The sequence below is a fragment of the Melozone crissalis genome, unplaced genomic scaffold (assembly GCF_028551555.1).
Source record: "Melozone crissalis strain CALT ecotype California unplaced genomic scaffold, PUWL_Pcris_2 ptg000033l_1, whole genome shotgun sequence".
Lineage (NCBI taxonomy): Eukaryota > Metazoa > Chordata > Aves > Passeriformes > Passerellidae > Melozone > Melozone crissalis.
In genome coordinates this window covers 11295786-11322948 of record NW_026535811.1, presented here as the reverse complement: position 1 = coordinate 11322948, position 27163 = coordinate 11295786, and the positions used below count along the sequence as shown (strand labels likewise).

The 27163-nt window shown below is 41.8% G+C and overlaps 1 protein-coding gene across 3 annotated transcripts in view; it reads right to left on the bottom strand.

Moving 5' to 3' along the window:
- Nucleotides 1–27163, bottom strand: part of KIAA1549 (KIAA1549 ortholog) — a 148303-nt gene that overhangs the window by 65083 nt on the left and 56057 nt on the right. For all 3 annotated transcript variants that reach the window (XM_054281815.1, XM_054281814.1, XM_054281816.1), the window contains exons 2-3: nt 6658–9600; nt 5099–5187 (exon numbers count right to left, since the gene is read on the bottom strand). In XM_054281815.1, the coding sequence (XP_054137790.1) occupies nt 5099–5187; nt 6658–9600 (3032 nt within the window). The remainder of the gene's footprint in view (nt 1–5098; nt 5188–6657; nt 9601–27163) is intronic.

Below are 27163 nucleotides of genomic sequence, written 5' to 3'. Positions count from 1 at the left end.
AAAATTCTCCTCTTCCAATTCATGTCCTGACTTTGAGTCTTCTTAAAAACCCTGAGGAGCCTCAGACATCATGTAAAAGAAATGAGATTGCAAGTTAAATATAAACCTTGAACCATGCAGACACTCTTATCCATCATTTCTCAGCCACCTAAGTAGAACAAATGGAAGTGTTTTATTTATTTAAACATATTGCAGGGTCTTCCCTCCTTCAGAGAAACTCTCTCAACACTAAGAACACCTGTTTCCCCACCATTACTTTCTCCTTTCCTTGGTTTACTCCCCCAGTTTGCTTTATTTGCCTGTGGCAGTCACACTTCAGAAGTATTTTGGGATATCCAACACAATGGCCTCAGGATAAATAATGTAAACCAGAGACCCAGAGTTTCTGATAAATCCACTGAAGGGATGCCAGCACCTTGCAGGTGCCATGCTGGTGAAGGGATGTGTCGGATACCTTCAGCTTCAGGAACAGCCTTATAGAAAACCACAGTGCCACTTAAATTGCGACCCACATACTCCTTTTTGGTATTTCTGCTGTAGTGTAAAGTGATGGCAACTGCTGTTCAGATGAGACAGCAAGCATCTCCTTCCTGTCTTCTGAAATGTAGGCATTTTAGAGAGCTCATCTCCACCAGAAAAGAAACTACCTCAGCAGCAGAAGGAAATGAGAAAAATAATCTATGCTGCTCATTATGCCTTTCTTCTTTCTTTGCCCACAAATATATGCAACATCCAACTTTTATTTTAAATGGATTTAGATCCATAAAACTCAAATTTGTTTGATATGAATAATGTGCACAGCTCCTTTCAGTTCCTCTTATCTGAAATTTTATTCTTTTATCTCATGATGAAATAATCTCTGCAGCTTCAGTTTGTCAAACAGAAACAGCAGTTAAAAATGGGTAACACATGCCAAAAGAAAGTTGCCCATTACTTGCAAATGAGACTGCTTAAAAGGCAAGGAAAAGAGGAATTAGAATTACAAATCTCAGTGACAATTTGCTGGTGATTTCTGGAGCAGTATATGCTGAGGAAGAGAGGCTTGCTGCAGCCAGCACATACTTATGCACTGGAGTTGGGTATTCCAGACTCAAAAGCAAACCAACTCAGCTGCCCCCCATCTCTGCCTGGTTGTGCTGCCCCACAGACAACCAGGAAAGCAGCCCTGGAATTCACTTTTCCAGCTCAACAGCTAACGCTGGTTCCCTCCTGTGCTGCACTGCATCAGAAGAGCAACAGCAACTCCAGAATGGACATCCAAAATAAAAATCCACTTTTAACAGTAATTTTGAGGTAGGCAGATGAGAACCACTACAAGTCAAAACAATAGTTATTTCTGCTTGAGATATGGCAGGGTTGTCTAGAATTAGCTCTCTTCAGCCTCATCCATATGACAGAAATAACAGACCGATGACAGCCTGATGCTGTCTACAAGCTAATTCAGAGAGAAGCCTACAAAGTTATCAAGGCTAGATGAGCACATCTCATGACTCTGGAATCATGATTCATGAATGAGAATAGCTGCTCTTGGCACAGCTCTAATGGTTCACAAACCCAGCCATCCATCCAACTCTCTCTTGGAAGTTTCACCTCTACTGCTAGGACAGCTGGATGCTAACAAATTAGGTGGCTGAACCATCACATTTTAGAGTGTTGCTACTAAAGCACACAAGCATGGATTTCTTATATTAATATGTACAAGTATTTTAACTTTAACACCTTGGGCCAGACAGCCAGAGAAGCACACACAGAACTCCATGTGCAGTTTGGAGGTCATTGCAAAAGCAGACACCTTCAGCAGAAGCAGAGAACTCTCACAACACCTAAAGTCAAGCTATCCCTGGCCCCCAAGTGCAATGCCTGATCCAACTCTGCTGTTCCCAGGATACAACCTAGCTCATTCCAAGCTACCCTCACAAGAGAGAGCACATCCAGCACAGAAAGCTTTTAAGACTCAGTTTACTAAGGCTAGAAGAGTATTTAGAAAAAACATGACTTTATCTTTTCTTTGTCCCTTGTGATGTTTTATTGTCTGCTAAAATACTTGATCAGATGCACCTTTGCCAAAACCTAATCCATGCCTATACTCCACTGTATTACATGCTGTGTAAACATCTGGCAGAAAGCATCAACAACTGATTTTCTCACCACCACCTTATTAAGAATCCTATAAAGAGCCTGCAGAGGGTGTTTAACTTCCTGAAGATGGACTACAAAGGCTCACAGGTCTTAAAAATAAATAAAGCTTCTGCTTCTACACACATTAGGATCCTGAGGCAGCAGTTCTCACTGGTTTTGCACACCACTATGGTACCAGCCACAACTTCAGCAGTGACGAAGCAGAGATGAAGCCAGTGCAGGCCCACAAGGTGGCATCTTTGGAAGAAGCATTTACCTGGCAATGACCTGAACTCCACACTTTGGAGGCAGAGTTCACTGACTTGGGAATATGGGAACTGGTAGGTTAAGGAGACAACACCAAACCCACATTAAATACAACAACCAAGTGGCTAAGGTAAAAATGCCAGATGCAGGATAAAAAGCACAAATGAGGCTGGCAAAAACCCTTTTCCTGCTGGCATGAACTTAATGGCACCAGGGGTCCTGGCAGTGAGTCTCTGCCAACACTATTTTACTTTACACCCCAGTGCAAGTCAAGTCAAGAGAACATTGTCTAACAGATCCTACCCAAGTGTCATAAGCTTTACATAAGAGTGTTGACTAAAATGACTCTTACTCAGATAATGGGGTCTTATTCTTTTGTAGATGCAATATGTTGAGAGCAACTATAATTTTTGGTTATTCTCACTTTGCTGTAAGGATTTTTCTAGAGAAAAAAGTGACAGAAGTTTTTTTCATTTGGCAGGATCCTGCCTCCTCTTTTTTCCACTTCAGCAACTCACAGTGTTTGGAACAATAAAGTAGCAGAGACCAAAGTTTCAACTGAAAAAGCTGAGGGCAAAAAATGCTTTAATCCTCCTTTCACTGCTAAACTTGCTTCTTATTTAAAGTGAGCAGCAGTTACAGCCATCACAGCCATGGATTTTATTTTTAAAGCATACATTACTACAAAGTTAAATTTAACTGGACTGTCTCCTGATTTACTGTACATTACATCACAGTGAGGGAACATCTGTGAGCTGTAATAAGAGACACAGTAAAAAAGCAGCTTAGAGAAGTGCACTGCTTTACCATAACTTGCAAATACACACATGGTTTCTAGGTACTTTCAACTAACAAAAAGTCAGGTCTGTTTGATTGATTAAGTTTAGCAAGATGGAGAAATTCTGTTTAAAATACTGCATTACATCACCACTCAACATACTGCTGTTATTGACAGCTCTTTTTTGAACCAACATTTTTGTTAGTATTCCACAGTTAGAGGTGAAAACATATTTGCTAGTGATTATTTTTAGTGCAGAACCCATATGATAGCAGCATTCTAGAATAAGCATAACTGATTCAGCAAAGATGTCTTTCCTTTAGATAAAAAAGACTTTCCAAAGGATGAAGCTAGACTAGCTGCATTATTTATAAAAACAGTTCCTTCTGAGAAGCCTTAGGACTTCTTAGAAGTTTTCTCCCTATTGAGAGCTTTACAAGGCAATAGCAGGCATGAAAGGCAGGAAATTAAAGGGGAAAATATAAAGTGAGATATCAAATGCTTGTTCCAATTAACCTACAAATATTAAGTAATGGATTTTGTCCTACTGCTGTTAATAGTAAGAACATAAGTGCTCCCATATTAATGAGCTGTGTAAGGTCACTGAAAATTAAGTGTGTTTCTATCATTATGAACATCTGACTTCTTCTTGACTATTCCAGTTTGCACAAACTGAAGGTATGATTTACAAACCAAAAGAAAAATCTCTTACATATAAAAAAAAATTCTAAGTAGCTCACAAGCAGGTGTTGCTAAAAGGACATAAACTACCTATAATTTACAAAGGCAGCTCACTGTAGCTGAACATTGGCAGGAATTTATAACACTCCTATCTTGACTGAGTAGTAGAGATGTACATGCTCAAACATCAGACAGGAGTTGTTTAATTACTGAGTGCAGTGATCATGGGAGACACCAAAATTAAAGGCAGCAAGCAATTCTGTGCACAGAGAAACACAAGTTATGTTCAATGATCTGCTACTTGAGTTAACTACAGAACAAAAATGAGATCACTGACTCACAAAAGATCATCTGGTACTGGGCTGTGACAACTAGATGAATACAGGCATGCAAAACTGCAAGTGCAGCTGAAAGTCATCTACACCAATGATTCTACTGCAATATTTCCTCACCACTGAAGTATCTGATTACACAACAAAGGTACCCCCAAACTACCCCTATGTCTTTTCCTCTCAGAGGGTTTGACACAGAGGTGGGGAACAGAGCCTTTAACCCTAACTTGAACAATTGGAAGTTAGAAAACAATATTGAAATCTTGTTCAAAAACAATATTGAAATCTTGTTCAAAAATGATTCCTTGAATATCAAAGAAAACTTTCAGAAACCTCCAAGAGTACAGCTAGTCTTGTGAGGGGAATAAGGACAGGAGTTACACCTACCTGAAGGCTTAGAAATAACATCTTACTATTGCACTCCTGATTTTTCCCCTTACCTTTTCCATCTGCCAAATCAGGCATTTGGGATTCCACCACCTCCCATACAAGTTGATGGTCTCACTTATAACATAAAATAGCACAAGGCTGTGCAGAAGGTTTCATTTTGTTTAAAGGGCCAAATATGTAATCAGCTAGCAGAACAAACAGACCTGCTTAACAGGTATTTTGAAGGGTAAAAGTTCTTCAGTTTCAATTCACCAGGCAAAGGAGGTGAGCAGTGGATTCTGGATGTGACTTGCTCACCTCTAGCAAAACCAACAAAGGTCTGTCCTAGGAAATTATGGCAGTCTAAAAGCACAAAAGTTGACATCATGTTCACATTTAAAAAAAACCAACCAACACGTGACTACCACTTAACTTAAAGCTCTCTCTGATACAGTATCTATGGACTGTCTGAATTACTGTTTTAGCTTTTGAACTAAACCCCTACTCTATTATATTGACCAAAGAGTACTTGTACACACTTCGTACCACTTACCTCCAGCTCTACTGATCTCCTGAACTGAACTCTGAGCACTTCTCTGATGGATTCAGTGACATTTCGTAGAACAGCTCTTCGGGCCAGCACTAGAAATTAATGTCAGTCAGAAAATACTTTTAGCCTCATCTCTTAGGTTTTTATTCAAAGCTGCATTTTCAACTGTGCAGTGCATGAAAAAGCAGGTAGTGAGATCAGTTGCATCAAACAGGCAAGATGAACAAAAAGGACAGGGGTGAAGGTGTGACTGTATCCTAAAAAGTGACTGTAAAGTTTAAGGAACTGTAAGTTTATTTTCTCTTGTTTTGATTTTCCACAGCTAATCTCTTTAGCATTCTGATAAAAGAAACTTTTAGAGCGCCACTGAGGCATCCAAATGGGAAAGTAGCAGCATATTTGGTCTGACTTGGGAGTGAGCTCGCTGTCATAACACAGTTAAAAGTTTTGTAGGCAACACATGGAATGCAGATAAGGTCAGAAAAAAGCCACAGAAAATATGCATCTACTTTTCTCTTAAATAAAAAGTAAGCAAACATGACATTAATTAATGAAAGGGATATCCACAGAGTAAGAAAGAGCTTTAAAATCCCCACATCCCAATAGATGTCATGTCTGTTACAGTCACACTGGACACTGTGACTGTGGGTTAAGCAAACAACTGCAAAGTGTTGTGTTGTCATCCTGCATTTACTTTCCATCAATAACTTGCCTACAAAAGTAAAAGTACTCAAATTACATTTTAAAAAAGTCTTCCTCATCCCTAGCACAGCTAGATCACCTACATATCTGGAGGATAAGATTATGCTCATTCTGCTTTAATTCTTGCAACTAAGTCTTGAGAGTAAAAACTATTGCTCAGCACAAAAATGCAGCACTTCTGCAGCTGCCCTGGATTAGTTTGCTGGCACTGTTTTGTTAACAAGCTGGGAAGAGGCAGGAAAACACCAGAAAAGCAAACACAGATGCTAGGACAATTAATTTTGAAACACACTAATGTCACTTTTTCTGGTTACAAACACACCAAATCCAGTTGAAAGTAAGTATGGGAGGAGGTAAGATACAAACATAAGCTAGTAAGGTGAAATTATAAACATGGTTGCAAAACCCAAACTTTTTTTAAACCAATTCTGCTCTTACATATGACAACATTACCTCACATGCAGGTGTTTTTTAATAAACAGCAGCAAAAACTGAAAGGAGAAACTTACTCAGTCAGAACATTAAACAGTTTGGCAGAACAGTACCATGACAGTAACATTCATTTACAACCAATGAAGTGATACAGCAGCCTCTAACTCAGCACACTTGTATCAGCAATTTTTGAGGACAATTTCATTCTCTGTGCAGTGTAATGTATTTGTAACTCTCTCTCACAATGGACTTTGTTCACGTGAACTCTATTATTTTTAACAGTAAATGATAAATCAATGCTTTTACAGCTCCTTCTCTAAATTTACACCATAAGGTCCACTTAGTTAATCCAAAATCTGCAATTTAACTAGGGGTTCATGTTGCAGTGGCTTCTGCAAACCAAAATGAAAATGCTGGGGATATCTTACCTGCAGTGACCAAGTAGGCGTCGGGAACGGTGATGTCGCAGACGTACGGCTGCCTGGTGGTTGTCACAGCAGAGGTCACAGCCACCACTTCAGGTGGAGTAGTGCTCCTCAGAGGGGTGGAGGAGATTGTCCCTGGGCTGCCTGTAGCACTGGAGGAGAATGTCCCTGGGCTGCCTGTAGCACTGGAGGAGATTGTCCCTGGGCTGCCTGTAGCACTGGAGGAGAATGTCCCTGGGCTGCCTGTAGCACTGGAGGAGATTGTCCCTGGGCTGCCTGTAGCACTGGAGGAGAATGTCCCTGGGCTGCCTGTAGCACTGGAGGACATTGTCCCTGGGCTGCCTGTAGCACTGGAGGACATTGTCCCTCGGCTGCCTGTAGCACTGGAGGAGACTGTCCCTGGGCTGCCTGTAGCACTGGTGGCAGCAGTGGAAGGAGCAGATGCATCAGCACCAGCAGTTACACTGCTTCCTGATGGAACTTCATGTCCAGGGGGAGGGCTGGCAGTCAGAGGGAATTGTGTGGGAGCAAACGATGAGGTCACAGGCAGAGATGCTGTAGGAAAGGGTGTTATGCTGATGGTGTCAGCATCTGATGCAAGGATGTCAGGGTCTGTGGGAGGAATGGCTGTGGGGACACTGCCCCTGCTGCCAGATGTTAAAAGCAGCGTGGGGTTAACTGTAGCACCAATATCCTCATCAGAACCCAGAGCAGTTGAAAGTAGAGATGAAGATATGTTTAAGACAGGAGTTGCTGGGAAGGTAGTAAACGAAGAGATCAGATTTGTTTCACTGAGCAAGATGCTGCTGGTAACAGACTGGGTGTCGGGAGTGGGCAGCACCAGGGTAGGAGCCACAGAGGGAGAGGTGGAGAGGGAAGGCTCCAACTGAGAGGTAGCTCCTGTGGCAGCTGAGGTAAACACAACTTCAGAGCCCACTGGCAGTACCAAGGACGCTTCCAGAAACACAGATGACTCTGAGTGAAACTCTGATGATGGCATTATTTCAGGAACCTGTGCATCTGGAAGGGACGATGTATTGGAATGAAAGTATGGTGTTTGGCTAAGATGTAACTGAGAAACCTCGGCATCAGTGGCAGAGCTGACAGTGGTGGCTAAGTCCCAGCTGGTAGCATCCTCAGGAAGTACTGATGTCCCAGTCAACAAGGTCTGAGGTAACAGTGTTAATGAATCACTTTGCATGACAGAGTAAGAATTTATCATGGTCAGCGATAAAGACAAGTAGCTAGATTCAATAAGAAACGGCGTTGATAAAAGATTGGATGGAAAATCTGAAATATTTAAAGACAATTCATCCCTTGTAGATGTCTTGCCAAGCAAAACCACAGATTCTGATGGCATTAATTCTGGCAGTTCCAGCAAGGCTGTCTGACTGATTGCAAACGATGTGACTGGCTCGCTGGGGGTGATGGCAGAGTCCAACAGAGCAGTGGTGGCACCAGGAAATTCCACATGAGCACTTGGAGTCAATGAAATTGTTTCCAGAACAGGAAGGGTCTGGGAAACAGAGATGTTCAGTGATGTTTCCCCAGGGAGCTGATGGAAGGAGGAAGATATTGTTATAGGTGTTCTAGTGTCTGTAGTGCTCAATAAAAACATGCTTGAGTCAGGGATTTCTGCAAGTCTTGAAGAAAGTGAAACAACTGGTCTTGATGGAAAAGAAGTATCAAAAATCTCAGGTGTAGGTTCCTCTAAGTCATACCCATCAGTAATTATAGTTGTAAATGCAGTTATGCCTTGTACTTCAGAGGCTCTGATGGACAAAGTTTCAGCATCATCGCCTGAGCCCACATCGTGTTCTGGGGCAAAGCCTGCTTCTGGCAGAAGGGAAACAGAGTCACAATACAGACAGTAACTGTAGGATCTCGTGAAAGGCACTGGACTCTTGAGCTCACTGGCAAGCTCTGATTGACTTGGTATTTCTGAACCAGCAGGCAAATTTGGTGCTGTAGTGGAGAATTCACGTGTAAACAGGCTGGCATTAAGAACTGTCTTAGAGTTCACAGAAATGGCAGCTGAATCAAGAGGGAAAGACACAAGTGGAAGACTAATAGGATAAAAAGCAGGCTCAGCACTGGCTGCTGAAGCTGGTGTGTGCCAGGGAATGCTTGGAGTGGGGTAAGTCCTTTGACTGAGAGATTCTGCTGCCCTGCTACTCACATGGGTGTAAACATCACCATACAGGTCTGCACCTTGCACTGTGGCATCTGGGGCCCCAGGGCTGGTTTCACCCAGCAGCTTGAGATGGAGAGGAGATCCCACTGAAGCATCCCCAAAAGGCAGAGCTGTTAAACTTGCATTGATGTTTTCCTGTGCCACAACTCCCCTGTCAGAAAGTATGGAAGTGAAAGAAACAGCTGTATTTGGAGGGTACAACAGCACATCTCTGCTTGCTGTTAGTATTTCAGGATCTGGTACAAAAGGCTTTAGCTCCATGAGAGTGTGGCTGCGTTCAGGGACAGCACTCAACGGAGTCTTCTGCTGTGCTGTTTCTGAGATATCATACAGTGAAGAAAGGACAGACAATGAAGGTGTTAGCAACACAGTTTCTAACATTTCTCTTGATGGCTCTACTGTATTAACTGAGTGATGATCTGTTAAAACTGCAAAAGACTTCACGGGAGGAGTCCACTGTGCCTTTGAAAAGGAGCTAATAAATTCATCATCACTTAGGAATGCCTCATTGCTCCTTACAGAGACATCTACCATCGGCATACTTCTCTCTTCTGAAATCATGGCTGTTTCTTCTTGGCTAAGTAAAGTCCCATCAAAGGAAGTGGTAACTGATGATAAAACTGTTTGAAGCAAATTACTTTCCTGGGACTCCAAAGTACTCCTTGCTAAGGCCGTTTGTGTCCTGCTGCCTGATATGCTTTCATGCACCGTTGAGAAAAAGGAAAAATTCTGCTGTTCCACGGATCTCTCATCTAAATCAAGAGGGAGAGAAAAACAAAAGGCAAAACACAACAGATCAGCACAAGCAGTAAGATTGCCATGAGCAAATGTCACATAGAATATTTCTGGAGACAACTGCCCAGAATTCAAGGGCAAAGACAAAGTAAGTAAAAACGCTCCATGAGCAAGTCAGCACTAATAGTAAGATTTTTTGTGAAACTCCATTCCTTGGAAATGAACAGGACAACACAAGCTTCTCTCAAAGCACTGATATGTCTCTACAGCAGCACTCCAGTGAGACCTGTGGAAGAGCACAAAGTGCCTCCCTCTTACCTGGGCAAGGCTACACTCCATGGCAGCTAGTGGTCTCACAAAGCAAACACACCAGAAAGGGTAACGAGGAACAATGCAGAGGAAAAATCTACATAATTTTAGGTGTTTTGCTCTCCTTAATATCCCTTTATTTCCTCTGATTTTATTATTTCTTAATATTAAGGTCACTAGAAGATCTACTCTGTTCATGGACCAGATCCTCCCTCTCATACCAGAAATGAGTGACATGAGACATGAAGAAGAGTTCCCTTTTTCATAAGGCCTGGTATCAACAGGAAGAATTTGCTATCATGTTGTGACATGTTTGTAACATGTTATTTTTACATAGTCCACCATTCATCTGAAGGCTGGCCCGTTAGCAGTCACTGACAAATGGCTTCATTACACAATCGCTATGTTTATTCACAGCCCTCTATAGGATTGCTCTCTTTATAGGCCACCTGTAATAGAGCTTTCACTCCTGTAGTTTGCAGAGCTCAAGTAGTAATGGCCAGGTTCAAACACAAAGGAGAAAAAGTTGAGAATTCACCACATATTTCAACAAAAAAAAAAAAATACTTTCCTCTCTCAAAATGCATTCTTGGGTTACAGAGAAGATCTGTATATAAGCTTTTCCCAGAACAGATGAGTTTGGCAGAGAAAAGGCTGATTACTTTCCTGAAATGTTGAGATTGGATTAATAGCATTCAGAGCTGAATTATTAAGGGAAGTCATGGAAAATTGCAGCAGAATAGTTTTCAAGGGTACACACAAAGGGTTCATCTTTAAGTTAACTATCATGCCTGATCACCCTATTTTCATGTGGGAGTGTCAGGCAGTGCTGCTGGAACCCACTGGCAACACCCCTAAACAAGGTTGGAGGGGAAGGAATCACATCCAGTTAAACCACCAGGAACCAGTTTAAAGTAAAAACAAGCATACACATTACAAAGCACTGACCAAGTGATACAGTACACAGCTCAACTGCAAATACATCTGTAACCCTTTAGAGGATGCCTTGAACTCAGTAACTCACAGAAAGTCCTGCAGGAATAGCTCACCTATCTGTTTCCCAGTGTCTAACACCACTTTCCAGGGATGATAAACTGCTGTCCCTATTCCCTTCTCCCTGGTCTGTCTGCTAAACTCCTTGACACAGCTTTTCAAGTGCCGACACACTGATTTGATAAATTTTGAAGGTGCTGATCTGAAAAGCACAAATAGGAGAGTTAATGCTTACCACTGATTACATCTAAGTGAATGCTGTGATTATATATTTTATTTTACAAATCCTATGCACAACGTTTTGCAGCATAACAGATACTATTCTCTCAAGCAGTCCCAATCCATTTTTTTCCTCCTCAAACTCACTGTAGGCATTGTCAGCTTAATGATGCTTAGTTGGAGTATGATGATAAAATATACTGCCTTACAACGCTCTCAGGAGAAGAACAAGAAGACAAGAAAAAACCCTCTTGTAAAAGCTTTGTAAGACACGTAAACAAGTCCATCCTCAACCTCTTCAGCAGAGGTCAGATGCTTGAACACGACACAGTGCAGAGCAGTGCAGCCACCGTGGAATAACAGCTTTCACAAGGAGTTAACATGAGTACCAGACATAGCAGCTTCCAAGAAGCACAGAACCAAAATGTACCCTGACACAGCTTGGCTAGCTGACCAAAAGTTGCTCAACTTTTTTTTCATTGCTAGAAGCCTCCCTGGCCTCATCCTTTTCTTTGACTTGCACTTCCAACCTTTACTTTTCTCTTTGTGACATTCTGAGTAAGCAGGGAGTTACTAAAGGAAGACTTACAAGGCTATGGACCAAACATTGCCAAAATGAATCACTTCTCTCCCTGCACGCATGTGTATTTCCTTTTAGGAAGCCCTGTAAAATCCTGCCCAGCTTGGTACTTTGGACACCTAACCCTTGCTTACAGTGAATTCCACATTGCAGACAAACACGGTAACAGAGAAGGTTGCTCCTTGCTCACCACAGCTTCGCGCTGTAAATCTCTGCAGCAGTACACAAGGCAGCTGTGACAGCTCCATAATGAGCATGGTGAATACAGCTGACAGTTAATAGGACCAGACAGAGCTGAATACTCACACTAATTAGTAACTGCACTTTTGATCAGGTATCTCCACAAATCTCTGACTCAAAGCTAGAAGTGATTCAACAAAAACAACTCTACTGCCTATCTATGCCTGTGCTGCACACCATCTTCCTTCACCCACAGAGAGCCACTGTATTTTTGTTCAGCTTGACTGGGGAACTGGCACATGGCAAGATCCTGCTGCAAGTAAGTAAATGTCACAGAAAAGATGTCCTGAAGAGTTGAGTGCATAACCCTAAGCTGTCCAACAGACATGCAGAACAGGCAAGGCTTTAAATTTTTTCCGACTTCAGAATATGGTTTTTTAACTTTTTGAATGGTCTGATAATATTTTTTCCTTGAAAGACAAAGGAATAGTAAATAATTATTTCATCACACACACTTGTGCCTTGCCTCTTAATGTAAAGAATCTTGCCACTGATGCCAGGAAGGAAAGAACACAAGTTTTGAAATAAATGTTTCATTTTTTGGAAGGAAAACACACAGTGTCTTGAAAAAGTTATAAGGTCTAAGACAAAGCAACAACACTGTTACCTACGGTAAGTGGAAATGAGAAAAATTCACCTACGCATGCAGGATTTTGAAAAACCCACCAGCAAGTTTACAAGTTGGTGTTCCAGCCTATTTACTTTGCTCAGTGTTTCAGAAGCAGGGAGCATTAGTGATCCGCCATTAATAATACAAATTAGTGTTTTCTGTCAACTCCACAGAACAGCGCACCACTTGAATAGCGCCTGTCAGGACTGAGCGTGCCTCTCAGGGAGAGCAGATGGGACGCGTGGCAGATGTGTTTGGGAGCAGCCAGACAGCCCACAAAGAGGCAGGAAAAGCAAAGGAGAAAGGGAAGGAGTGGAAGGCACACCATGGCATGACAATCAGCGCAGAGTGGCCGCTCGGGCTGTGCCGTGGGACAAAGGAGGCAGACAGATTGCACATGTTCTGCTGCATCTCAATGCCGCGGCTGCACAAAGCTATTGATGAGCATCAACGCTGACTTGTTTGTTTGCACAGCTGTCACTGTCGGGTGACTGTTCCCCATTCCCCTTCAGATGGGCTCACATCAGACAAGCCAAACTCCAGCAGGCTGATAACATTATGAAGAAGAATAGATAGCTTAGGGAACAAAGCTGAGATCCCAAGCTACAGCGAAGGCGAGGAAAGGCAAGCACCAGTGGCAGGGGCCACAGATGGCACCGCTACAATGCCTCAGCTCAGACAATGACACTGGGACATGGGAGGAGCAATAACATAGGAAATCTGCTGGTGGCCTTGCTCTCTGCTGCTCCTGCTGCCCCCCAAAACTAGCTGGTGTCACAAGTAATGAAACCAATCACTGAAATGAGCAACCCCTGAAACCGCCAAATCCGAAATTACAGCAGCACAGCCGTGCCCCGCTAAGGCTGCTGCAATGAGTGAATTTGGAAGGGAGAGAAGATTCTCATGACTACAGCAAAGGACTGCTGCAGTCCACAGAGTTCTTTGGTGACAAAAATATACCATGTCTGCATGCCAAAAAACTACACAAGTTCATAAACCAGAAACTAGACTAGTCGTTTTTCCAGATAGCAATTAGAGGGATGCAGATTGCATCCTTCCTGTAGCTGCAGTGCTAAAAAGTAACGTCTGTTCTATAACCTGTAATAAATAAAAAAAAGGATGTTTTAAATATATATTTGTAATAATATACATGTATACTGATATGCTTTTCTATATTCTTCATTTAAAACAAATATATTTCCATGTATTTTTTAAATGCAGGATCCAGATGTAATCTCGCCCCTGTCACTGATGCCTCATGTGACTTCAAAAAAGTTGCATCACTTTACTGCACTCTGCTAATAAGATATGGCAAATGTACACTACCACAATTCTCAGTATTTACTAAAAAGTCAGTAATCTTCCATATTATCAAAGCATTAAATCATAGAGAGGTACAGGCATGACAACAAAGATAGGAAATCTTTCCTTGTAGTAAAAATTAGACCTTAACAATAGAACGAGTAATTTTCATTCTATTATTTTTGAGAAACTAAGTTATGACTAATAAAGTTTGCAAACAACAGAAAATGCCAGCAGACTAGCAGCAAAACAGTTCAAAACATGTATCACTTAAAAAAAAGTCTTCTGTGTACTCACACAATGACCAACAGAATTAAATTTTAGTAGCTATGTTTTTAAGGCAAGGAGAAAAATTGCTCTTTTATTGCTGCCCATTGTTTCAAACAGATGCATTTTAGGTAGAAAAGCAATCAATGCTACATGCATTCCAAATATTACGGTAAAATTCCTGACTAACTATATAACAGGAGCTCCCAAATCAATAAAATTGAAGCCATGAGCTCACTAGGAATATTCACCACTTAAAACATTTACCTGATTATGGGATGGAGCAGCATATCTCATTTAAGAGAAGCTTTTGATAACATATATTTTAACTTTTTCTTCAAGAAATAGGAAGTAGGAAATTGAATGCAGTGTAAGACTCAAGACCACCCAAGGGTAGAAAGAATGATAGAAGCAAATGTATCTGAAAAAAAAAATCTTAACTCTTCCTCCTACAGCTTAACACTTAATAACTTCCTAATTTATTTAACAGGATTTAGTACAGCTTCCACCAAAAGAGCTTGTATGCATTAGGTCATTGCAAAAAATTTATATAGCTCCCTTGTGTAAGCCTCTAACTAAATTTCTTAGGTGTCTGGCTTGTAGGAAAATACCAGCCACAGAAGCATGTGCAGACGAAAAGCTGTCTGCTTTCTTCTCTGGGAGGCATTAAGCACGGATTGAACAGTGACAATAATTGCCCCTGGCACACAAAAGCCAGGGAGAGGAGGGATGGGGGCCTGAACTGTCCCTCCCTTCCCAAGCTCCAGCTCACAGCTGCTCTGTGGGGCTCCCTGCAGATTTTGGAAGGTTCTGGTCCCTGGAGCATATGCTGCACCCCTGCCCAGTGCATCCTCAGGGCAGCAGGAGACACAAACCATACAAAGTCTCAACAGTTTTTTCTCAAAGATGTTGATTGTCTTACTGTAAAAGAATCCTCTCACCATTTGCCAGATGCTCATATGAATTTTAACTAATGAAGCTGCTTGTACCACCTGAAAGGCTAAAAGACAGAGAAAGTAATGAAATTGAAAAATTATGCTGTCTCAGCCCTCTTTCTCACTGCAGTTGATGAAAAAATTTCATGACACAAAAATCTGTATTATGAGGAAAATAAGTGTTACTAGGAAGCAGCAGGCAAAGTGAGTGCCTAGGTACACACATGATCACTTTTACATATTTCAGGTTTGAATACATAGCCAAAAAAGATCAGGAACACCTTAAAGTCATTCTTCACCCACATGCACAGCTGTGGTTCAGCTGCTGCCCAGGTGCAAGTAGACAAGAACTTCCCCCTGCTGCACAGCAAATAAGCACAAGCTTCCATCTCTGTACGAGGAGAACACGTGCACCACAGCACAAAGGGGCAAAGACAAACCTGCTGGCCAGCAGAGTTATGAAGGCTTTGTAAAGAAAGAGGTTTAGAAGGCAGCCTAACTGCATTTCATACTCCAGGCAAAACATACACTACAAAATCCTCATGAACTCTTGCATTTGGCAGCCAATACCAATGAACCTGTAACAGCAGGCACTGGCACTTTTTTCCTTCTCCAACATTAAAGCCACCCTAAAATTTTCTGTAGGACACTTGCTAGTAACCATCATGTTAAAGACCTGTAGGCAGTCTGAGATTCCAACTTCCACTGTATGGCCAATGGAAGAGCTCAGGAGGAAACTTGTGATCTATGCTCTGATCCAGGAATCTTCCTAACACAGCCACTGCTGAAGCACAACAGGACCCTGTAGTAGTTTACAGTAAATGGTAGACTAAAAGAAAAAGAACCCACAGTTGCTCTTTATTTCATACCACTGTGACACATTCTGTTTTGCATGTAAGAGATCAAAAACTGTCCAACCCAAGGAAAGCTTTCTGTAACAGAAGGTAACAAGCAGACCACGAGATCAGGCATTAAGGGCAGGAGAACATACAGAGGGGGTCAGAGTGAGCCACCCCACCATCCACTCCATAAACACAAGTACAAAGTGAGATCCACCTCCCAAACATTATTACAACCTTTGGAGAACCATGACTCAGCTAAGAAGTGGGCTGGGAATAAAGCCCATGCACAGAAGAGTTTGCTGTGCCTACACAACACCTGCAAACTCCAAGGAGACAGAAACCCTCTCCTGTGGAACTGCAGGAAGCTCTTACAGCACCAAGATGCCTTGAGCTGGCAGTCCCTCTCTAGAACACCTCTGAAGCAAATCAGCTGTGACAATTCACTCCCTTTCCAACATCTCAGAGGGGAGAAAAGTAGATGCTCATGGCACAGAAGCCTTCCATGGCCACTGTGCCTTCCTGCAGACCATCACCCACAGCTGAGGACAGCAGTGCCTCCGTGCAGAGCTCGCTGCTCCAACAGGACTGGCTGTCTGGCCATGCACACACAGGCACAGAAACCACTCATCAAATCCCAGTTCAAAGTGTAGCTTTTGCTGGGAGCATTCACGCTTTTTTTGGCGCTCCGCTGTACATGACATCATCGTGTGGGAAGCCATATGCTAGAGATAAAGTACACACAAACTTGAATTGACTTTACAAATGTTAATTCTAAGAAAAACTCTCATCAGATTTGCTCATTGGGATAACCAGGCCACATTTTTAAAATGGAAAAGCTTTCCTTTCCCCCCACTTCCTTTTTTTTCCCCCCCTTTTTAATTGCTTTCTGCACAGCAACTTGATTTTTAGTCTCTAAGCAGCTGGTGTCAGTTTTCATCCAACTGAATGACTACGGAAAAGCTTGATATTTATACTCAACACTGCAGTGTCCACCAAAATGCAAATCCTGGAAGCTTTTGAAAAGACTAATTAAATTTCTATTAGCCTCTTTTTTAGTGCAGATAACAGATCACTGAGTGGCATTTTGCACACAAGCAAAAAACCATATCCTTAAAACAAAACAATTTTACTTCTTACACTGCATTATCACTATAAAATCTCTACAAGCAATGAAATGAGAGAGCCTGAAGACAAGAGTAACTGTCTAATTAAAGCAGATCACACGCTGTATCCTAGAAACCCAGTTATCCACAGGGACTCTCTTCATTGACACATATCCTTAACTGTGCTGCGCTACCAACAGAGGAAAAATACCCTTGGATTGAGCTTTAAGTTGCTCAGGTCAGCAGGCTTGCTGCTCCAAAATCCTGCTACTTCAAGGAATAAATGGAAGTCCCAACCTGCAGCACCTGAAAGCAGCTCCTGTGAGAGGCTAATTCACAGGGCTTCCGCTGCAGACACAAAAGCACGATGAAAAATCTGAAGATGAGATTTTCAGCTGGCAGGGTACCATCACTCTGTATTGAACTCGGAACAACAACTTCATTGCTCCGGGGCCAGATCGCAACAATATGCCCGTACATGCTTAATTTTTCAAACAGTTGTATATGAATAAGCAAATAATACCAAAAATCTCCTGCTCAGTCGGATATGAAGGCATTTAGTGGTACTCGCAGCATGTATCACTTGGCAAATCAAGGCACATGAAAGAGAATCTGTCAACGCATTTTCACAGGAAAAGGAGATCTCAAAGAAAAGCTGGGAAAGAGAGCAGAACAGTCCCAGCTACCCCAGCCTTTGAGGCTGAAAATAAGCGTTTCACCAAAAAGAGTGCTGAAAACATGCAAAGAAAAGGGACATTCAAAGAGATGGAACAGAAATTCTAGAAGTACTCATGTACATTTAAGTAGAGGTTACCTAAGCTTTTTCTTTACAATGTGCAATTGCTATTGACCTTGACCTCACTTGGAAAAAGAGAAATTAAAAAAAACCAAAAACTGAAAAACCATCCTACCTTGTAATAAATAGAGCAACTGCATAACACTAAAGATCAGACTACTGTCATTATTCATACCCATAGAACTTCCAGAAGACAATTTCCTGGCAAAATTACTAGAAAGAAGGCAACAGAAGTATTACTTCAAACAATAAGACCCATACAAGAACTTAACCAAAACAAACGAAAATGACCTTCTCTATAGACTGCCAAGCTTAGCCGTCCATGTATAACATATATTGAAGTGAAGGGAGACACGACCATCCTGGTAATGCATCGAACTCCAACTTTATTGATCAATCAATCACCTTAAATAACAGTGCTAACGAACGCCATGAATATTCTGTAATCCAATGTCATGATAGGCTAACAGAGAAACTTCTAACCACTCCCTTTGTTTTAGAATACCTACAATTGTTATTAAAAACAGAAACCAAAACCAGAAACTAGAAACTAAAACAGAAACTAGTGTTCCCAAAACCTCTACATCTGTTCTCAGGATAACAGGCCTTCCCAAGGACGGTGTTCTGCTTGCCATGGGAAGACAAGCTGAGAACTTTATTGTTTATAGAATGATGCCTGAGAGAGTCTAATTGTTTATACAAGTCAGAAGGCTGAGAACTGTTAGAAACGGCCTTACTTTTCCCTTATACTTTTCTATCAATTTTATGTCTCATGGCCTTTTCTTTAAGTCATTCTCCGACATTTCCCCCGTTTTTTCTTTTTAAGAAAGGAGGTTAGTTTGCAGGTTTTTTCTATTATCTTACTATTTTTTGAATGCAACAAGGTAAGATAATGGTGAAGTTTTTCCTCATAGAAACTCTTGTGGAGGAGGCATTACCAGATGTCAAGAGAAGTGCAGACCCCACTCTGCCAGGGCTCAGCTGCACCAAAGGCCTGAGGATAAACAGGACACTCAGTGTCAGAAATGTGATCCTGTGGAGAAGGATCAGAACCAGTGCTCAGAGGTGGAATAATGATAACTTGCTTAAATAACAAGATCCACCCTGCACTTGGGCTGGTATTCCATTCCAGGCTCTATCTCCACAAATTAGAAATATCTTAGGTGTCATAATAGTAGAGCCTTTACACTGGTTATAAAGCTGTTTGGACACTATTTCCAGGTTTAGAGATGAATCCAGAGTAGCCCATGTCTGTTTATGCTGACTCATCCTTTGGAAATTAGAGTAATCAAAGCTGAACTGCAATTATCTAATGCTTGATTGGGATCTCTTCTTATAGGGCCTACAACAGAATGTTGTGTTAAAGGCACCAGTTTTCTACACCTTATTGAGGCTATATATGAAGCACTTTGATCTTTAACCTTTTTCAAAATACACTGTACCTCCCACTGATAATAAGCTAAGATTTTTGCTCATGAGATTTATAAAGGTCTGAAGCTGAAGCAGTGTTTAGCCTTGTCTAATTCCGTAGTGCCTGCTCCCAATTATGTTCCCAGATGTGCCTATAATTACAGGTGTGGCACCATAAATGAAAAAGTAACAACTGATCACAACTCCCACAAAACAGTGCAACCCAAGCAGCACAATTTAGGCTGTGATATTCAAAACAGTCCTCTTTTGCCAGTCCTCGTATATGTAAAGATGATAATGATTCAATAATGTCAATCAGTTCTCTGGTCGTCCAGCAACGGCGTGTTAAGGCCTTATCAGGCATTGCACAACAGGTGGTAATTGGACTAAGAAAAGAAAGCTGTTAACTGTTTTCATTCATGCAACCTGGAGAGAAGGTGAAAAAGCCTGAAAATGATTCTTTCTGTCCTTGAAGTTATCACATCCACCTTTTTTCATGAGCTTCCCAGAAATGTTCAAAGTCAGTTTTCAGTTTGTAATCCTTTAGTCATTTGGCTCAAATGGCATCAACTGGGAGATTCTCAGTCCTTTGTTAATTTGGAGTGGTGAAAAGATAGTATGCATTTAAGGCACTTAAAATATTTGACTTAACAGACTTATTTGCAAATCATGTAAAATCACTTAAATCTAATTCAAACTTAACAGAATCTAACTTAACTTACTTAATAATACTTAACAAAATTTAATTTTCTTTAAATCTCACACAACTCAAACCTATATATAATTTAAACTTAGAAGACCTCGAACCCAACCGAAAACAAGCTCAACAAACTTAACCTTAACATTTAATGGCACTTAATTGATAACCCAACTTAAACTACTTAATAACAGATAAAACCTACTATAGAAATAATATATGGCATTCACTATAACTCACCCACGGGCCCGATTCCAAAACACTCAACTAAAACAACCTTTCTCACGTCTTTGCTGCAGCATTTATACCAAAAACACACTCACAACATCTCACTCATACAATCAATCCAACACATCTCAACATTTTTAAGTTTTTCAAAACACAGCTTTAAAGTCTAATGTTCCACCGGCCCAGCCATCCGGGCTTCTGATGTTCAAAGTCTCTGGTAATACAGGTGTTTCCAAGACAGCATAACCAATGCCGAGCCAAATCGGCCTTTACGCTGATTTCTGCTTTACAGTCTGTGCTGGGGAGAACAAAAGATCTTTACTAACTTAGGTGAAAAACATCCTGACAGCAATAGTCCTTGGTGTTGTTTGTTTAGTTTCACTAGTCTTTTAATTGCAATAGGAATCTTTTCTTTTGTTGACAAGAGTCACAGTTATTACGGCTGTTAGATCTTAAACTGTAGCTTTTGCCGGCTACGGGGCAGAGGGAGAAACGCTCCCGCTCGAAAAAGCACTCTGAAGTCGGAATCCGCTAAGGAGTGTGCAGGACGAAAACTATCAATGCACAGCATGATTGCTCCTCCATCACCTGCTCTCTGATGTCCAGTCACTGTTCCCAAGCAGCAACTGGCCGCCCGTGGACATCTGGCCCCCAGTTCACACATGAGGGCGATGCGGCTCCGGTCGCTCCCCCCGCGATGCTCTTTGTTCACTTCCGGCGCGGCTCTCGGGGCGGCGCGGCTCGGCTCCTGCGGCGGCGGCTTCTTCGGTGCTTGGCATTCCCGGCGCAAGCGGCCCGTGCCTTCGCAGCATTTCGTGCGGCCCTCTTTATTTGATGTTGCAAACGCAGCGGACGTTTGAAGAGGTGCAAAAGCGGCTAATACCTGATTCTGAGAGGACTTTGCCTGTTCTTGCAAGCCTACTGCTATCTGTTTAAGTGCATCTACCACAAAAGCCTGCTGGCCAGTGGGAATGAGCGCCATCCTCTCTAATGCTTCCTCGATAGTCCAATTTGCACCTAAGGTGTTAAGTATATTTCTAGTAGCAGAGTTACAGTTTTGAATACAACACTGTTTAAGGAGAGCCTCGCGCATAAATTCTGCTACTCCGGCTCTCTCAATTGCAGCCGCAGCTCTATCAACAAAAGCGCCAAAGGTCTCATCTTTGCCTTGCTTAATTCCCATATACACTGATACCCCTCCTGGTTCCTTTACCTTATCTATCGCGAGTCTGACTAACGGCATTGCCTCCCGGCACTTTTCCGGACCTATTAAAACTTGTGCATCAGTACGAAGAAAAGGCCCCAGCCCCATAAGCTCATTAATAGTGATACCATGCAAGAGATCTCCCGGCTGTCTTTGAACTGCCACACACTCACTAACAAGTATCCGCCAATGATCATTAAACAGCAATTGTTGATGGTAGGTAAAAATTAATTTAACTATCCCACGACAATCATTAACAAGAAGGATACTGGTGTCAAAAATATAATCGAGCATTTGCTTAGCTGGTTCACTCTTAAAGCCAAACTGACTAACAGTAGCTCGCAACTGAGATAACAGCTTCCAGTCAAGAGCGCTAATTGTGGCTTGAAAACCTCCTCCAGGCTGGGGGTTAAAGACAACCGGACAAGCCAATTCTCGAGCCGAACTTATCAGCTCTTGATCTCCCTTGTCAATTGCATCTTTGGCCAAGGCAGCCCACGCGTCCCGTCTTTCCCTCGCAATCGCCGCCGCCAAGCCGATTTCCGACCCAGGGACCGGCTGATCGCTTATCGGGAACGGAGTACACGTATCTGGCCCCAGCTGCTGAGACGCAGCAGGTACGGGAGAGTCAGAAGTGCTCTGTGTAGCCTGCGGCAAAGCAGACAACAAGGCACCCCGCGGAGCTTGGCTCGTTAGGGGGGGCTGCGCGGCGGGCAGCGAGGCGGACTGCGCCTGGCTCATAGTGTGACTCATAGCCTGGCTTTCCGAGGGAGGCGGTGAAGCAGGTAATAAAACTGTCCGCGTCGCGGGACCAAGAGGAATTCCCGCGTTCTTATCAAATTCCCTATCTTGATCGCATTCTTTGTTACGATCGTAAGCGGCAGTAGCCTGGTGAGCAGCCCTTTTTTCAGCTTGAATCCGCAACAGTTCGGTGTTAACGACCCGCCATAATTTACCCCACTTCTTAGCAGTTTTATCATCATCTAACGTAGCCTGCCACAATAAATCACCAAATTTACGCCACTCAGACAATTCGTGAACTGTGTGAGGATTTATAAAGATCCCCCTTTCTAGGCCATACGCTAAAAGACCCGGTAAATCTTTCTGTAAATCTATTCCCTTAATTTGCCGTTTTTGCAAAAGGGTAATAAAAAGTTCATATGCGGCTTGCCTTTCCATACCTATGTGCGCACGTTGCAGCTCTTCAAATCAAGGTCGCGGCCGCATGTCTCGGACGAGCCTATCTGTATAGTCGCTCGCAGCGCGGCGCGGGCCGGCGGGTTACCCTCCGCTTTGTCTCCGCGCTTCTTCGCCGTTCCGGCTGCAGTTTCGATCTTACGGAACCCGAACCTGTCTTCACTTCGCGTGGCGTTCGCTTCCCCGTGGTGTTCGCTATCACGGTCGGAGGTCACCATATATTGAAGTGAAGGGGCGAACGACCATCCTGGTAATGCATCGAACTCCAACTTTATTGATCAATCAATCACCTTAAATAACAGTGCTAACGAACGCCATGAATATTCTGTAATCCAATGTCATGATAGGCTAACAGAGAAACTTCTAACCACTCCCTTTGTTTTAGAATACCTACAATTGTTATTAAAAACAGAAACCAAAACCAGAAACTAGAAACTAAAACAGAAACTAGTGTTCCCAAAACCTCTACATCTGTTCTCAGGATAACAGGCCTTCCCAAGGACGGTGTTCTGCTTGCCATGGGAAGACAAGCTGAGAACTTTATTGTTTATAGAATGATGCCTGAGAGAGTCTAATTGTTTATACAAGTCAGAAGGCTGAGAACTGTTAGAAACGGCCTTACTTTTCCCTTATACTTTTCTCTCAATTTTATGTCTCATGGCCTTTTCTTTAAGTCATTCTCCGACAAACATAGACAAATTCAGTGCAGAAATCTTTATTAGAGATTCTGGAACTGCACTGGCTTTAAGAATAATTATGTTATCAAGAATATTTTCCTGTGCAAGCATCTCAAGATTTAGCAACTCATTCTTGTCTTTTTGTTCTTTTCTCCTTAGCAACATGCTCCAAAGATGACAAGTAAAGAAACTGCAGTAGCTCGCTTCTGCAGAGAAATGAAACCTGCCCAAAGCCTTTTCTTCCACGTCCTTAATGCAATCCAACAGCCCTCCTGAGTGCACTCAGAGCGCTCTGCTGGAAACACATTATCCTGCTGCCCGAGCTTCCAGACCTGGGAACAACTTCATGACCAACACAAATGAGTTCAGCTCTGCCAGCTCCAGCCAGGTGAGACCCTCTTTTCCCAGCACAGAAGTTGGTGAAGCTGTGACACCACCAGTTATCAGACATACCTACTAAAATACCCAGGATTATAAGGTGTGAGTCTTCTGCTTCTCAGTACTCCGTGTGGCACCCCAAACCTAGCATAAAGGAGCTATGGATACTGAAGTCTCCAAGTCATGGCAGTAAGACTATTCTGTAATAAGAACTACAGTTTCTCCATGGCCCTAAGAAACTTCATAGCCTCAGTTAACAACAGGAAAAAAGAAAAAAGGAGTAAACATTATATTACTAAGAGCAGCCGAAATAAACCATAAAAGGATCTGCTGGAGGAAACGATGAATATATAGATAATCCAAGAAGAGAATCTAAGCATAGATTATATATTTTTTAAGTACAGAAGAACCAGGAAGGCAACAAAACAACTGTCAAGAGAAGTATATGGGAGTGGAAAGCATTTCAGTCACATTTTATGGGGCAGTCTGCTTACAGCATGTTTTACAGGAACAATACCTCTTCAGAAACATCGCAAAGTAAAACTTTCTCATTCATATATTGGAATTGGAAAAACAACAATACAAAGGGCAGGCAAGCAATCTCTTCTTACCAAAACTTAGCACACACCAGCCAATTTAGAAACAATCTTGGGAAACAGATCCATTCATGTGCCTTTCTCAGGCAAGGCTACCAGCAGAGCAACTGAAACACATTTCAGAACAACTGAGCATTAAAAAACTAAGGAGCCACAGGCGCAGCTCACAGATGTTTGTATTATAACTGACATTTGTTAGAGGCATTCAAGAAAACATATTTACCTTAAAGCAGCAAGGAGGAAAAAAGTGGGCAAGGCATCACTCACAGGTGGATAACAACAGCCAGACTGACACATTCAGAAATAATCACTGCACACTTGTCACTTTGGCTGACAACAACTACTCAAGATCCTGCAGTACAGCACCATGTTAGCTTGGCTGGGAATTGCTACCAAGGCAAATGATGACACTGAAGATCCCTCTAAGTCCTTAACAGGACCTTTCCTGGCCTTTAGCTCCCTGGGTCATCTCATCCCTCCACTTCTCTACTGTGCAAGACTGCACAAGGTTCCAAACTCCCTCCATTAGTGCTCAGTAAAGCCGCAGACATGAGACAGTGAGGGTTGGAAATTGCAGCACATGTTGATCAAGCACAGGTCCACAGGCACCAGTCCATGTACCACACATGGCACTGGTAAAAAAAGTCTCTGATGAAAAAACTGGGCCAGGTTTAGAAGGTACTCAGGTGAATCCCACATCTGGTTAAAACCAACCTCATTCCCCTGCACTCTGGAGAAAGCAACTGGGAAACAGGGCTGAGAAGCATCCTGGCTGCTGTCTCTCCAAGACAAAGACAAGTAAAAAGAATAATATCCAGAACAGTAAGCATGGGTGTCACGAGAAGTACACAGGCTTCTCTTCAATTCAGACCTTGGTATTTGTTTTGACACAATCTCATCTGCATTTTAGGACAACACAGAAGTTTAAACTAGTGAAGTTCGATGAGTTCTTTCATTACGTGGGACCCCTCAGGACAGTACACAAAGATTTTAGAAGCTGAAATACATACACTTTAGATTCCCAAGAAACTTGGAAAAACTGTAGGTTTTTTTCGGCTTATGATGTGGTCAACTTATCTAATTCAATCTATCTAGTTAAAAAGATATTGTCACATTGAATCTGGTGAAGCACCAGGTTCCTTTCATAGGAACACCTCAGGACAACACTAACTATGTTTAGAAGCTGAAACAGCCACCCACTGGATTCTAAACTGAATTTAGAAGTTGGGGGTTGATGTCACAAATAGCTACAACCTTTCTACTTAAAAAATATCACTGCATTGAAACTAAGGCTGCCACTGTTCTCCACAAGGTACCACAAATTTAAAGCATTTCCCTTCCCTTTCTAGAATTTTCCCAGAGGAAGGAAATAAATTCAGTTACATCTGTAATGAGACAGAGCTGTGGGAAAGCAAAAGTTCAGTTTTATGGGGAATAATGACCTGAGTTTAAAGAATAAGAACACAAAGTAGAGACAAGATTGATGCACATTTTATAATTTGAAAATAGATATGATTTTCCAAGATTAAGAACAAATCCCTTTCTGATCACAGAGCTATTTTGCTTTACTGCATGCTTAGTACAATTTAAAATAATTGCAGGCTTCTTCTGTTGATTTTTCAAAAAAACTGGCTTATCAACACAATGTCTCCAAACAAAAATGAAATGAAAATGACTGCACATATTATTAACTACTTCCACTTTTATCCAAGATAATGATAAAATACACAGTATTGTTAAAACACATTGGATAAAGAAATAACACCAATGCGATAATTTTCACGGTGTATCAGCCTTAAGAAACTTACTGCTCAGAAGAGTCCTATTTGAACCTGAAATGGGTTCAAAAGAAAGGGGAAAATACACTAATGTTCTCTAGTAAGTTATCAGTTGTTTGTGATGGAGTATTTACAATGTACATAAATGCTTCTTTGTATATCCCTTAGAAAGTTAGAAAATCCATGCTTGCCTTAAAGGACAGAGGCTGCTAAAGGAAAGCACATCATGTATAACCAAACATTGTCTTAAGAGCCAACCCCAGCTCTTGTACATTGGGATCTTTCCCCTTTCTTAGGTGGAAGGGCTAAATTCAAGATCCTCATTGACGGCTGATGCATTTTTTCTAATAACCTGATCCCAAGAAATAACATTACACATAATAACTATATGCCCACACCTTAGAAACCACCAAAAGTGCTGAGACACCCCAAATTAAATTTCTTGAAGCAACTACTTCAAATAGAAATAAATAAATAAAATTATCTCATGAGGAAATACCTTCCTGTGGAGAAGAGCAGCCACAACCAATAAAGTCTTCTGTATGAAGTTCATTTCAATTATTTAAGTGGCTGCACCATGCACAGGGCTTTTTTTTCCCCTTACCAAAGCTTGGCTTTTCCCAAGTCACAATGTTTAGGTGTTTGTTTTCAAAAAGGCCACTGTTTATGGATCACAGCACACACACTCTGTACTACTTTGGCCTGTATTGTCAAGCTAACATAAAATTTTTATTTATGCTAAAAGAAAGCAGGTCAGTCTTACACAAGTTATGAGCTACAATTTACTCTATTTCATTCCCTGTGCTTTCAATTCCCCCCATAACAAACAGTCACTTGAGGGTGGACATTCAGCCTCATTATCTCTCACTGCAATATTCCCACTATCCCATGAATAATCTCTTGCTATAAACTGACCGAATATAGAGATAGGCACAAACATAATTTCTCCATTCCCTGGACAGAAAAAAAAACCACTTCAGTGAGGGTTTTTTCCCCAAAGAATAGTTAGAATAAACTGTTCTAAAAACACAGGGAATTTTCTATATTCTTTTAAAGTGGAACAGATGGGGCTCAAAATGGTCTAAAGAAAAGACTCTGGAGTACAGGAGCTTGGTTATCCTTTGCTTTTAACCTGACACAGGTATTCACACATCTGTCAAGTGCTGTTATCCTAACCTGGGGAGGTTTGCACACAGAACTTCAACTACACATTGAATTC